The sequence below is a fragment of the Cylas formicarius genome, unplaced genomic scaffold (assembly GCF_029955315.1).
Source record: "Cylas formicarius isolate icCylForm1 unplaced genomic scaffold, icCylForm1.1 PGA_scaffold_6__28_contigs__length_40554024, whole genome shotgun sequence".
In the NCBI taxonomy this organism is placed as follows: Eukaryota; Metazoa; Arthropoda; class Insecta; order Coleoptera; family Brentidae; genus Cylas; species Cylas formicarius.
Window position 1 is genome coordinate 35,556,170 of NW_026844347.1, and position 15,167 is coordinate 35,571,336.

The 15,167-nt window shown below is 34.1% G+C and overlaps 1 protein-coding gene across 2 annotated transcripts in view; it reads left to right on the plus strand.

Annotated features, from left to right (window-relative positions):
* Window positions 1-14,935, plus strand: part of LOC132702853 (cell division control protein 42 homolog) — a 62,087-nt gene extending 47,152 nt beyond the window's left edge. The window contains exons 2-5 of one of the 2 annotated variants that reach the window (XR_009618972.1): window positions 1,061-1,119; window positions 11,725-11,931; window positions 13,442-14,531; window positions 14,590-14,935. Coding sequence is in view for 1 of the 2 variants with exons in the window: in XM_060671688.1 (XP_060527671.1) it covers window positions 1,061-1,119; window positions 11,725-11,931; window positions 13,442-13,639 (464 nt within the window). In the remaining variant the exon portion in view is untranslated. Of the gene's footprint in view, window positions 1-1,060; window positions 1,120-11,724; window positions 11,932-13,441 lie in introns of both variants that reach the window. The other variant, XM_060671688.1, reaches the window with a different exon arrangement.
* Window positions 14,936-15,167: the final 232 nt, after the last annotated feature.

Below are 15,167 nucleotides of genomic sequence, written 5' to 3' on the forward strand. Positions count from 1 at the left end.
ACATAGGTGGCTTTGCTTCTTTTACATTTCTTTACTAATATTTTTCATTTGTAAATTGGTTATTATTTTCAATCAGATAAAAATGAACAAACTGTTAGAATTTTCAATCCAATCATGCCGACTTGATGAATAGAAGCAAAGCCCAAAGCTATCTTAGCAATATTTCTTTTCCTTTATGGTATTTCAATAATTATTTCGGTCAATTGATACAAAAAAAAATATTTTCTTTTTGTTGTGCTTTATCGTATCAAAGACTAATAATCTAATAATAATTGATTTTTCGCACTGAGGTGGCTTTTACTTGATGAGAATCCATTTAACACAAATTAAATTGGAACAAAAAATGTTCAGATTTTCACAGTTTTTTCTAATTTAATTTGAGGTTTATTTTTCCCCCACCTGCGCTACTTTTATACATTTTGGGAGCATTTGCGATATTTATTTATCCTTTTATAGTGTGGATTATCAGAGTCTATAGTTTTTATTATCCTCACTTAGTGACGAATGCAATATCTCAGTGCTACCAATCTTAAGCCATTAAACCGTATTTTACGTTAATGTTAAAAATGACTTTTACTATTTTAGTGGGGAAATTTTTAAACCATACAAAATATTTAATATAAGACGAGCTATACGGAAACTAATAAATAGCACTAGAAATGTGTTTAGACCTCCAGTACAGACAACTTTAGGATCGAAGAAACCAGAATTTTTCCGAAGATGCTATAGGAAAATTAATAATTTTTGCAAAAACTAACTAAAATATGTATATTTTTTTACTTTTTTTATCTTGTAGGTTCTTATTTTCACGTAGCTATGTCAAAGTATAAGTGTATTTATATTATAAGATTACTACATCTATTAGAGGCACTGAAATGATCTAACTATTGTTAAATTATTACCCACATTACAGATTTAGAGTCTAAGCTGTTTTACCATCAATTATATTAATTGTTGATTGATTATTAAATATATTTTATTAATTTATTCTTTCATTGAGTGGGAGCTGATGTCATATATCTTTGGATAATTGTCTAATGGTTTTTTCTGTTTGTTACAGTCGACGTTCAAGTGGACGGAAAGCCCATTCGGCTCGAGATCTGTGATACAGCCGGCAAGGTAATTGTTTCGCCCAAAAAAAAAAAAAAATACTGCGAATAGGAAAAAATTACTGGGGCCTTTTCCACGAGAGAGACATGTACGGGCAAAATCTCAAATCTCGCAAGAGCGACGGGCCGTATTATATAACGGTAGAACCGGTTCTAGAGAGTTCAATATCGCGTTTAGATGCTCGTGCTCAGGCCGCACATCATCGTTAAGATTATGTTGCTCCATTTTGCCCGACGCATATAATGTGTACTCGTCGGTAGGTATAAAGTCTGTTCATAGATATGAGAAAGTGACTAACTCATACGAATATGTGGAGGGATGTTGAAAACTTCGGTTTTTATAAGTTTGAGGACATTGGAGTTAAAAACATTGTTACGACGAATGGCAGATTTCAGTTGGTGCCAATGGGATTAAATATACAGTCGTAAGGTGGAAGGAAGCCTTAAATTTTTTTGCAGAATTATCACAGACGTATTTCTTTTGTAGGTTCAAGCTTTGTAGAACCTCGATTAATTGCCTTTTGGTATAATCTTCGTGAAAATAAATGTCGTTATTATACAAGTAGTTTTGGATTGTTGCTTTTGTGTCACATGAGGAAGGGGTTTTAGTCAACTGTCTACTGCGACAACTTGCATTGTCCATTACAATTACGCTATTAGGAGGAATGTTTGGAACTAGTTTGTTTTTAAACCAACTTTCAAATAAATCTGGTGTGGTGTCTTCATGGTAATCCAGAGAAGAATCTTTAATATTTTTCGCAGTCAGAGAAAGTCCATTAGGAATCCAACCATCTTTAGAGCCAGCATGAAAAATAGTTTTTCTTTTACCTCTTTTTGATGGCGCGTTTGTTTTACACTTATCAGATGAGCCAACTCAACCCTTTTCGGGGGTATCATAAGTGTCGCACCAGGTTTCATCCAAGTAAATAATTGGCCTTTGTTGTTCTCTGTAAATCCTAATTTTTTCTAGATATTCCAGTCGCCATTTCCGAATCCTAAATATTCCATTAAAACTTGCCTTTTGTCAAATTTTTTAAATCTAAAACCCATGTGTTGAATACACTTCCATAAGGTAGTTCTGCCACATTTAACACGCTTTGTTCCTCGTATAACTGGTAAATTTTACGCCGTATTATATCTTGATCCTTTTCATCTACACTCGAGAAAATGTCAGCATCGCTTCTTTTTTTCCTCGCTGAAATGGGATTATTCACAATTCACTAGACTCGAACATATTTTGCATAATTCGCACACGATTCAACACACGCTGTATTACACACGAAATAAGAATTATTGCTAATAAACTTAAACTAAGTAGTATACCAAACCAAAGAATATTAAACACAGGTAGGTATAAAATTTTACCTGAATTTAAATTCCGAAACTTTAGGTAATAATCTTGTTGCATTGTATGTTAATGACCACCCTTGGATAATCCCATTCAAAAGCAATTGGTCAGTTTCTTATATCTATGAACAGACCATACCAACATAACAAGAAAAATATCAGAGTCACCTTACTTTTTGAACACACCTAGTACGTAGGTACCATAAATGGCACTAGAATTCGAAATATTTTTAGACCTCCCGTACAGAAAACTTTAGGAATGAAGAAATGAACCAGAAGCAAGAACAAAATAAAAAATTGGATAAGAAATTTTTCCGAAGATGCCATAGAAAAATTAAGACATTTTGTGTGAATAAATGAGAACATAGAGAGTGTCCTATTTAGAAAAAAATATATTATTTAGAACCCGGATTTGCTGTGAACCAGATTCAGTGGAAAATATCACCATGACTGAATATAGAGAGCACAAGGGAGTTAATCCGACGTAAACACGTTGACTACAATTTGAAATATTGAACTATCAAAAATAACTCCTAAATTTCTAACATTGTTTTTAATTTCTAAGGTACAATCCCCTATTTTTATAACAATGTTTTTTTTTTCCCTAACTAGTTTTGGGACCGATCAATTGACAACTTCTTAATTGGGTAGTTTAAAAATGTTTTAAACAACAATCGAAACATTTTTAGACCTCCAGTAGAGAAAACTTTAGGAATGCAGAAATTAACCAGAAGCAAAAACAAAAAAAAAATTGGATACGAAATTTTTCCGAAGATGCCATAGAAAAATTAAGAAATTTTGTGTGAATAAATGACATATGTGTTCTCATTTATTTGCACCATTTGGCCTTCCTTAGAAGTACGTCATATTGACGCACTCTGTATAAGTGTACTTATTAATCTTTTTATATCAAATGAATTTTTGTACGAAATGCGTGTTTGAATTTGAATACAGAAAACTTGTAAATTTGATGATTGTTTTTTATTAATTTTTCAATTTTTGATATATTCCTAAATTTCGATTCTTTTTGGCTATTGACTTGGCGTCAAAAATTAGATCCCATTGTGTTCAACTGAACTAGTGAAGTAACCAGTTAAGATTCGTTGAGCGAAATTCATGATATTTCCAAATCAAAATAACCTCGGAACGACCGAGGAGAAGACAGTGCTGTCAAACTAACAAAAACACCCGCTACAAATGCTATAAGATACTATGGTGGCCCTACTGATAAAAATTGACGTGCCGCAGGTGGCTATAATATATTTTCGTTGAGTTGACAAATTGATAAAGTTGCGACATTATCGTATTTTTTCTTGAATGGCGCCGACTGAATGCTAGCAGTCTGTGCCATTTTTATTTTCATTTCTGGTGTTTGGTGATTATTTCCGTACCTTTTTTGTGTTTTTGTGACAAGAATGCCCAACCACTAGAAAACTTGTGTAAATTTTCCCGAAATTACAACATATGTGGCAACCTAATAGAAAAACCCGAGTGGTGTCTATGTTTATATCTATGTTTTTAAACTAGATTGGGATCTGGGCATATTTTGAAAAAATACTGCTTTAAAACTGCCACATCCAAATTTATTGATCTTATTGGCCGAAATCCAGAATCTGCAATTATAGGTGTCATTGGTAAAAAGCAACATGGTGTTGTCGAAACAATTGTCATGTCAAAATATATAATTTCGTGAAAATCTGAACTTTTAGTTCTTATTTATTTTGCTTTCAGTTTTGGTTACAACTTGAACAAGAACAGAACTTGTCAAAGCTTAAATTTAACCCCACTAGAGTTCAGAATTACCTTGTACTTCATTAAGATTCAAATTTGATAGAGTTAACAATTGGTCTGTCAGTCGCTGTGTCCCAAAGGATATTGCAAGTCTCTCCATATCGATAGAGCTTCATCTAACTCTCATCTTCTTCTATTATAAAGGACTCACTCTTAATAGGCCCATTTTCTTGGTATTTGGTGTTTTCCTCCACTCCAGTTTCCTTTCTTTTGTGACTTATAAGAAATTCCTTATTATGTCTTTGTCTCTCCACCATTGCCGGGATTCTCTTTCTAACGATGTTTTAATGACCTTGCGCTTCAAGTTATAGAGAAAATATATCAATTAAAGGAGGTCTCGTCCGTGCTGTTAAAAACAGGTACTTTTGAAGTCATAAAAAAATATGACGCAAAATTCGCTTTCAACCAATAAGACCTGTCGTTCCAAATCTCAAAGTGACTCAAAGTGCGGGTTAATTTAATTTCCTTTTGTGCGCAAATGTCGAGAGTGCGTCACGCAGGCCGCATTAAATCTTGTCCGTTTCTCTTCTTTTTCTTCGGTCGCTTTTTTCCAAACGCGCAACAAGTTCTAATTCCGGATGGCACCGTGAGTAGTAACGAATCTTGCCAGCGAGAATGATTCATCGAAGAAACTTATTGCTCACCGCACTCTCCGGTTCGGCTACTTAAAATAGATCGACCAGTAAGTTCTTTGTTTCTTGGCGCATTTATAACGGTATACGGTTAATGCGATTGTATCGCCCATATAATATTTTCAACCTGTCGTTTAGCATCGGGCGTATATAAAAGCTCCGGTGAGTCACTTTCGCGGACTTTTTGGCCTTGCAGCTCGAATGGCAATGTAAACAAACGAACCAGAGTCGTTTAGTCATTTTGACACCGGCATCATTTTACGAGTTGACACGATGCGATGTGTTAAACCTGGGCAAATTAATTTTCGAGCTCTTTGCGCCCCCTATATTTGGGAAGTTTCCGATACCTTCACGAAACGGACGAGCTCTTTATTTTCTGCTCCAATAATGACACTTGATAAGGAAAAACTGTGGTGAAGACGGAGACGGAGGTCGTAATACATATTCTGAATTCTCTTCAACAAATATATTTCTTTGACCTCCAATGAAGGAAACAAATAGAAATAAAATATACGTCGAAATACATAGGTTGGCATAAAAATAAATGAGTCCTGAAGTGTGCAACTCTTTTATCCTATTCATTCAAAAGCAATGATTGATGTATCACATATTATACATAGGGAAGAGCAAAAAATGAAAATATGTAGAGCTTTCCTGCAGCATATTGAGTTTCCAATCACCAATCACCATATAAATGCATCAGTTATTATTCCATCAAGTCCACTTAGTATGTGCATGTTTTTGGAATGAAATCCTTTTCTGCTGACATAGCATCATAAGAAACTATTCAGTAAGGCTTAATTGACGTATGTTCCGTAATTTAACAAAGGGTTTAAAAACCGATGGGTTACTTTCGTTGAGTTCGTGACAAATTTTAGCGCCATCTGTGGTGTGGTAGCGGATCTAAAAAAGTTGCATTTTTATGTCAATTTTGGAACATAATTTTCATGAAGCGTTTTTTTTTTTTAGATTTTAGAACGTGCAGAAATTTTTATGAAGAATAATCGCTTTCGGTGGTTTTCTTAAATGTTACTAACAATCAAATAATTTCCAGAAATTTGTACCTAAAGCTAAAATATCTGATTTTTTTTTCACCAACTAAAAGTCGGAAAATATTTTCAATATTAATTAATAACATTTTTTATTTACTATTTTAGCTACCTTGTAATTCAGATGGAATTTAATTTAATCGAGTAAGTTTCAAATTGACTATAAGAACTAGCGGAAAACTAACAGGACTTAACACGAGAAGTAAACTTTTATTTTAAAAGTAACTGCAAAAAGAGACGAAGAGTGTTCAAAATTAGCGCGTAATAACAAAAGTATGGAACACAATTATTAATTAATCGAATCGCCGAAATATATTTAACATGACCTGTCGCAAAAGCACTTCGGTACGCCCCTGTGGTGCGACTCCCAACAAGGCGTAATTTAATCTTACATAAAAGTAATTAGCTGGGAGATCGCTCATAATTATCTACACAAAACGATAATGCACAGTTAATTTACAGCGGGCAGGCAGAAACCCGTAAACCGTTTTGTGCAATGCCCCATATAATGTTTACAACGCCGATTCTTAATTAATTTTCAATTTCATCCTCGCCGTAAAGAAGTTATTTATTGTTCTTTGTTCGCTTCGTCGTTCGTTTGTGTTACTTATAAGAACGAGTTTTAACCCAGAAAGATAATTATTTTCTCGTCATTGTAACTATATGCCGAGAGTTAAACTAGGTATATCGGGTGTCCCAGTAAGCGTAACAAGATACAGTATTAGGGAAACGGACGGTCCTGGGAATTTGAAAACAAATATTCTCAAATGCCGGAAATTGTTTTTGAGTTGTTGTTATCGCCACAAGAGGACGTAAATGTTAAAGTCTATTCATAGATATAAGAAAGTGACCAACTGATACGAATTAAGGATAGACCCGGGCAAGCTGTAAGAATGAAATATGACAGAACAGGTCCGTACTTTGCTTAGAATTTAATTATTTTGGGTTTTGTTAGGAAAGATACTAAACAATATTTATCTAAATCTAAAATCCATGTGTTGAATACACTTCCATAAGGTAGTTTTGCCACATTTAACACGGTAGGCACGCTTTGTTCCTCCTATAACTGGTAAATGTTGCGCCGTATTATATCTTGATCAATTTCATCTACACTCGAGAAAATGTCAGCATCGCTTCTTTTTTTCCTCGCAGAAATGGAATTATTCCCAATTTTCCATACAGTTGATGTTGGAATTTTCGTCCATGTGGCCGTTTCTTCGAAAGATGCTTGCTTGCTGGCACCACGTTCAATGAGACTCAAATAAACATTGTTTATAACTTCCTTAGTCTCAATAGAATAGTGTTTTCTACATTTGGGCGGGAGCATCTCCTAAGATACACTAGACTCGCACATATTTTGCATAATTCGCACACGATTCAACACACGCTGTATTACACACGAAATAAGAATGATTACTAATAAACTTGAATTAAGTAGTATACCAAACCAAGGAATATTAAACACAGGTAGGTATAAAATTATTTTGTATTACGGACCACAATTTTACCTGAATTTAAATTCCGAAACTTTAAGTAATGGCCACCCTTGGATAATCCCATTCAAAAGCAATTGGTCACTTTCTTATATCTATCAACAGACTATACCTTGAATTTTAAAACTTGGTTTCTACTTCAAATTCAAATAATTTTTGTTTCTAGCTCTATTTCTGCAAATGTGAATATCCATATCTCCATATTGTTAGGCGTTAAAAAATACTTTTCCCAGGCAATCAATGGGACTATGAGTGACGCGTCTGCGATTGCTTGCTTTGCCACCAGGTGGCGTTTTCTGACATAATCGAAAAAAAAATCCGCAAAAACAATAATCTCAACGATATGACTTTTTTATGCCATTATATAGTCAAGTAGGCGCCTAACACCCCGGTGAAAACTGCATCTCAATATCATTATCCCAACCTGAAATCTGAATAAATCAATTTAACGCTCAAAACAAAAAAGTTTGATTTTGGGAAAATTGTCTACTTTACAGGTCAAAATGTCAAAAAATAGATTGTTATTATTCATCTTCACAACTTTCTTTGCAATTCCTTCGAATGCCAACAAATTCGCTATAGCTGTCATTAATATCTTTTGACAGGCTCTGCTTAGTACTACCACTTATTTTTTCATTAAAAATTATTTTTTATTATAAACTTTGTCACAAATTGGCGATTAATTTCATTAACCATTGACGTATTTAAGTAGCAAAATGTGGAAAACTATTTTTTCTACTCCCGTCTGTAAAGTACCTAATTACCCACCGATGTAGCGTGCCGGAAACGTCACTTTACCACGTCAGTTTCGTTTCGCACGGATCCGAGCCACTTCGGACATTTCCGGGATTTTAAGCGCACAGGTTTGGGAGCAATCGGATGTTCTCGGAGATATTGCCCACGCCTTGAATTTTGACGTTTGTCAATTCTGACTATTTAAAAAGTAAACAATATATCTCTTTTGAGAGAAACGATTGTTTTTTCATTAAAAATAACGTTTTATCACTAACTCTGTCACTAATAAGTTGCTGGCGACTAATTTTATTAATTATTGACGTATTTAAGTAGTAAAATGTTTAAAACTTTTTAAACAATGAATAATATATCCTTCTTGATAGAAACAATTCATTTCTAATTGTCAAGATTACCACTGCCAAGTTCTTTTAATTATATTGTAGGTTAAACTAATATTTTTGCGATTATGTGAGAAAACGCCACTCCAAGTTTATGAAAACGAGTCAAGCTTTTTTGGAGATATTGAGATTTATTCAAGAAAAAACGAAAAATATTTGTACCACCTTTAAGGCAAACATTCTTATAGAAGCCCAGTTTCAAAACTCAAGACAGCAATTACGCCCCCTTTTGAGCATTTCAGAAAGTTGTAAATGATTTCCACCATTTTCTGGTGGTCGATGGTATCTCGTTTCCCTTAGTGGGGCACCTGGTATATATACAGGGTGTTATCCAAATGACATTATACAATTTATCGAGTCAATCTGGACGGCGCCCTGATGCCGAAACGATATTTTAGTACATCCCAATGTTGCGAACCGATCGGGAAATATTTCAAGTTATTGCATGGATATTTATCTGGTCTATACACGGTTATTACCGAATTCAACCGATTTTGATTAATTAGAATCGGGAAAAAAATCAATCTTCTACTATATATTCCAATCAACCTTTACAAAATGTGCAAATAAACAGTTATAGTTTATTCAAAACTGTCAAACGAGAGTTTGAAAGCTTCTTATTAAAAGCTTACAAAAGCTCTTGGCTAATTTTGCAACAACTCACGTAGTCGATAATTACAAACACCTCGTTTATCGAAACCCACAAGTTTAATTAATAGACGCATAAAGAATGTTTGTAAATATTTACTTACTCATTCACAGGATATATAATGGAATTTATTTACTTACGATAATTACCTTTCTATAATGGTTGCTTGGTCAAAACAGGATCTGGAAAATTTGCGCATCAAATTTCATATGCAAATTTGACAGACATTTTAAGCAAATAGTCTGTAGTGTTAAACGGCTGCTGTTATTATGTATATTTATTTTTGAAGCACGTGGTCATTATTTAATCTAAATCAAATTATTATTTGCCCAGAGTTATATATCTATATGGCCTATCAAAAAATGTTTAATATAATACGACCGGCGATATATCGATCTAATTAAAAATGTATCTTTACTTGACTACCGCTGAGATTCAGCATCTCACAACAACTGAAGTGCAAAATAAAAAATAATTACTCACAATCACAAGTAAAATTATCGGTGTTACCGACGTAGTTTGGAAAAGTTTATTGCAATAGTTATATACATATATTATATATATAGATTTTGATTTAAAAGTTAGTTAATCGTTTGTTCTATTTGAGACAATGCTTCTGTGGTACGAGGTTAACGCCAAAATTTCCCGGCCCGACATAGATGCAGCTCCAGTATCACGATAACACTTTGTCTTGTTTTAAATATGTATCTTAGTAGGCTGCGAAAAAAAAATTGAAGTCTTGCGTCAAATGGTTTTTTATTGACAGCATTCTAAACAAGACGTGTCCGAAAAATGTCGCACATAACGCAAATTGAGTATAGAGCAGTCATAAAGTTTTTGACAAAAGAGGGGTTAGCACCTAAAATTATTAAAGAAAGGCTGGATGTTGTGCACCTACGGCCAAAGTTCTCCTTCGTATTCTGTAGCCAAAGAATGGGCAAAACGTTTTCGAATGGGGCAGAAGTCCCTTGAAGATGATTCACTGGTTGACCAGTGAAGGTCATAAAGGAAGATATTGTTGCGATTGTGGAAGAGGTGGTATTGAGTGATCGACGTTTAAAGGTCCAGGAAATCTCAGAAATTACTAAGCTTTCTGATACAAGTGTTCGTCGAATCCTGCATGATCATTTAGGTATGCATAAGGTTAGTGCAAGATGGGTTCCTAAAAACCTTTCGGCTATTCAAAAACAACGCCGTGTCGAGTGTGCGCGGTCTTTTTTGGAACTCTGTGAGTCGGAACCGAAGCCTGTGATAGAAACTATTGTGACGGGAGATGAAACTATGGTTCTCTATTATGACCCTCTATCGAAAAAAGAATCAATGGAGTGGTGTCGTAAGGGTGAAGCACCTCCAAAAAAATTCACAGTCTGCCAGTCAACAAAAAAGGTGATGGCCACGATCTTTTGGGATTGTGAAGGAATTCTTTTGATAGATTTTAAAGAAACTAATACCACTGTCAATGGTAAATATTATGCAACATTGTTACATAAATTGCGAGACTGCATACGTGTAAAACGTCGAGGAAAACTGACCAGAGGCGTGCGTCTTTTACACGATAATGCACCTGTCCATACTGCTGGCGTTGCACAAGCTGCCATTTTAGAGTGTGGGTTCCAACAGATAGATCATCCTCCCTATAGTCCAGATATGGCCCCAGCAACTATTATTTGTTTGAATATTTGAAAAAGGACTTACGTGGACGGCGGTTTAACGACGAAGTTGAGTTAAAAGAGGCTGTTTTAGCTCATTTTGTAGACAAACCAAAAGAATATTTTTTTGAAGGGACTGAGTTGTTAATGAAGAGATGTAATAAATGTATTGAAGTTAAGGGGGATTATATTGAAAAATAATAAAAAATTGTTACTTTACTTTGTTTCTTTCATATTCAGGCGGGGAAATTTTGGCACTGCGCTCGTATATTTAATCCTGACGGAGAATGCAGAATGTTGCGAACAAAAACTGGTACTTTTTGTGGCGTATTGTAATAGTAATAGTAAAAAATTCCGTACAACTTGTCACAAAAGCAATTTCTCTCTCTAAAGAATTCCTATTCTTTGGTGCTTTTAAAATATCTCGTGTGAAAAATCACCTTTTTACCGCTTGTAAAAAAAATCCCTTTTTTTAGTATCTATGTGAGTAGAGGCTACTCGCTGGGTTCTAATGGCAATGAAAAATAATAAGTTCACTAGATTTCTGGTTCCACTATATTTTATAGTTCATTTTTTTGTACAATGTAATCTTCTAGATCAAAGCTTAAGGTTAGGCAAAGTTTGTATCTAAAAATTGAGAAGAAAAATTAAAGATCACTATTATCCCATTTAAAACTCACTTATTTATTGTTACCTTATATTTTTAATTAATTTCGTTCTTTATGCTTATCTCACTGTTAAAAACACAAAAAAATCGTTACAGCAAAGTTCAAACATGGTTATAGCCACAGAACAATGTATAGTGTAGTCGTTAGCAGAGATCAAAACAAAGGGACCTCCTAGACACTGCGGTCACAATACATTTTTTGCAGGACGATTTGGAACCTCTGCGGCAATTATGCTACCCCGACACCGACGTATTCATGCTGTGCTTTTCGGTGGTACGACCTAGTACCTTCATCTCCGCTTGTACGCGATGGGCCGACGAGCTTACACGATTAGATGCACCGGTGGTTCTGGTTGGATGCCAAACCGATCTGGTGAACAATATGGACACGTTAAACAGCCTAAAGAGACAAGTAATTATTAAAATATTATTTTGATGCTGCAATATTAAATTAGGTATTTCTGCGGTGTACCTGTATAGTAGATGGAATTGCCAGTTGCTTCAGCCATAGTTTTTTTATAGTAATTTTTCGTGCTTCTTTGCCAAATCTTCAATTGTCATTTCCGTCATTCAAATATTCTCCAAATTCTTAAGTCTTGTTACTTTCGAAAAATCGAAAAAATTACTGGGAGGTCGGCAAGTATTTTAAAAAATTTAAAAAACGCGTTTGCATGGACATAAAAAAAAATCATTTCTAGAAAACGGTTTACGAGATTAAAAAAATTGTGTAGCAAAAGATCCGCAAGACCCAATGCTATAAACTTGTATTCTTGACAATTTTTAAAAATGTACAGTGTGTGGCCAGTATTGGCAAAAAATTCAAAATGGAGTTTCTTTTTTAATGAAAATTTGTTTTCCACCAAAATATAGTTTTCATTTTTGCATTTAAGGTTTTTACCTTCACCAATATTATAAAACATAGTAGGTGCCCTAAATATGCAGCTACCAACTTCAGATTTAGCAGAGAAGCACAAGTCAAGACCCACATTTAAACCATTAAAGTTGAGTGCGATCAAGTAGCGCAAAGTATTTTTTTTTTATTTTTTATTTTTTTTTTTGGTTATTTTGGCTTCCAGAAAAACATGTTTTTTTTCATAACCATTCACCCGATCAGCAAAATAATTTAACCAACAAACGCGGAAGATATAGTGCATTTATTTATTTCAGGCATTTTTTAGATTATATACAGGGTTTTCCAATTATAAACAAAAATCTAAAAAACCCAGAAAATTGTTCTTTTCTAGAGTAGATTATTAACCTTCAAATTAAAAATTTTTAGATACATTCTTGGACCAGTAATCGTGGAAGGTTTAGGGTTATAACATCCATTTCCGGATTTTTTCAAATATGTACAGGGTGATAAATTGGTTAAGGCTTTCACGGCCCGTTGATAAGCTATTATCTTGATTGATGAAAGTTTTTGTATTTATAATGGGCTATTGTTAGAATTACAGGAAAATTATTTAAATTCCCCCTGGTCCAATTATAAGCACCAATATGTCTAAAACTGAACATAGGATCCAATTTAAACCCATTAAGTCGTTTGTTCAGACCGTCAAATGCTACGAACATACAACAAGTACAATTAAATGACCATAATTTTAACGTTTTATATAATTTCCTGGTTAAATCGAAGAAATATAACAGTTTGACAAAGTGGCAGCTGTGCCATTTAGTCAAGTACCTAAAATACAGGTTTACCTTAAACTATTTTAGAGTTTGCTGTCGTTACCATTGTTTATTTTTATTGACCAGCGTTTGTTTTTAACCGCGACATAACCTACTCTTCTTTTTTCTGAACCACGACCATAACATATTACCACAGACCACAAACGTTAAAACTAACCACGGAACGTTTATTTCAACGAAACGTTAGCGGTCGCGCAATGTTAATAAATTAAAGCGAAATTGTTTTTCTCCAGGGCCAGTTGCCGGTACCGCCCTACAAAGCGAGAGACTTAGCAAGAAGACTGAACGCCGTTTACGTAGAGACGTCGGCTAAAACGTGTAACCACCTAAAGGAGGCTTTCGACCAAGCGATCATCGTAGCGTTGAAACGCAGACAGTACGAGCGGCAAAAGTGGTGGACGAAGCTGTGCTGTTGGAAGGGGCGGCGTTAATCCCGTACATACGAAACGCCTTTTCATTATATTAATTAAGTGTGATATATAGAAAAACGTCGCGACGCTCGTTTAAGAGTTTTAAGGTCTGACGCCCACGCGCGGTTGTCGATGGACCAAGTGAAAGGACATTAACTGATAGGGTAAAATAGGCATCGTCTGTACTGGTGACGTAAGAATACATAATTACATCCTCAATACGTACGTATTCTATGATTCCAAATCAGTTGATTTCGATATTTCTGGATTTTGAATACTTCTAGCCGTGGAAACTTGCATCAATTCGATGCAAAAAACTATTTGCCTACCGTGATTTTTTATTTTTACTTATTTTTCGTTAGCAATTGTACCGCAAGAAAAAAATCATTTTGTTTACAAAACTAAAAAAAGTATTTTAATTTAATTAGGCAAATTTTTGAGTGATAAGTAAAAATTGTTATTGTTGGATAATGTTTTTTATTGCACCTTTTCATCTTTTAAGTATTTATAGAAAAATAGAAAAAAAAACTGAGCTGTTTAAATTCTTGCAGATATCCATCACGTTTCAACTAGAACTCGACTGGTAAAACAATATGATTGGATTTAACTAAATAACATGGTGAGACTGGCGCCCTGTATATCCAAATAAGGTTCAAATTCATTAAAAAAAACACAACTGTCCATTTTTATTATTATGTTATAAAAACTTTCTTTAATAATAAAAATAAATCTGAATAAATTAAATTATTGAACGCCCTTTATGTTTGAAACCATAATATTTTGGTTAGTTTTGCTGTCTCCAATTTACTTATGTCAGAAATTCTGACTTGTTCGTCAGAAATTTTTACTTATTCCTGAAAAATTTGCCTAAGTAAATTAAAACCAATTTTTTAACGTATTGAAGATGTATTTGGTAAGACACTCTGCTCTGACATTTCCTTATACTACAAGTTCAATTGGAAAATTTTTAGAGCAGAAATGAGGCACAGAAGCGGAATATCATCCAACCTCCCCTGTGGTATCCTCAGTTTTAGGACAATTTCTAGTAGGTGAATTCGTAATTCGGATTTGTAACATCACATTGTCGCGATCAAAATCAGAAAACTGCAAGATTTTAAATCAGACTGATTGTGAGTGTTTTTTTTATTATATAATATAAAACACTTTTTTATGTAATTTTATTTTCTCAAGTGTGTAACTGTATATTGTAATTGTAGCAATTAGAGTATAAACACAGCATTGATTTTATAGAATTGTTTTGTTTTCGAGAACTCATTAAATAAATAAGCATATCGTAGCTGAAACTGTGTCTTACCCAACAATATGACGGACTCAACTCCCTCTGGACGCACTGTTCAGTAAAATACTCTATAAAATCCGACATTTGTGTTCAGTTTGCGACTCCCTATCGCGGATAGAAATAGAAACATCTACTACAAAATATTTGAGAATGATAATATTTAAGAACATTTAATATCAGTTTTAGTTAGCTATAATTTCTTAACTTTTTAATAAAAATAATTTGTAATAGAAAGCGGCGTGTTTCATT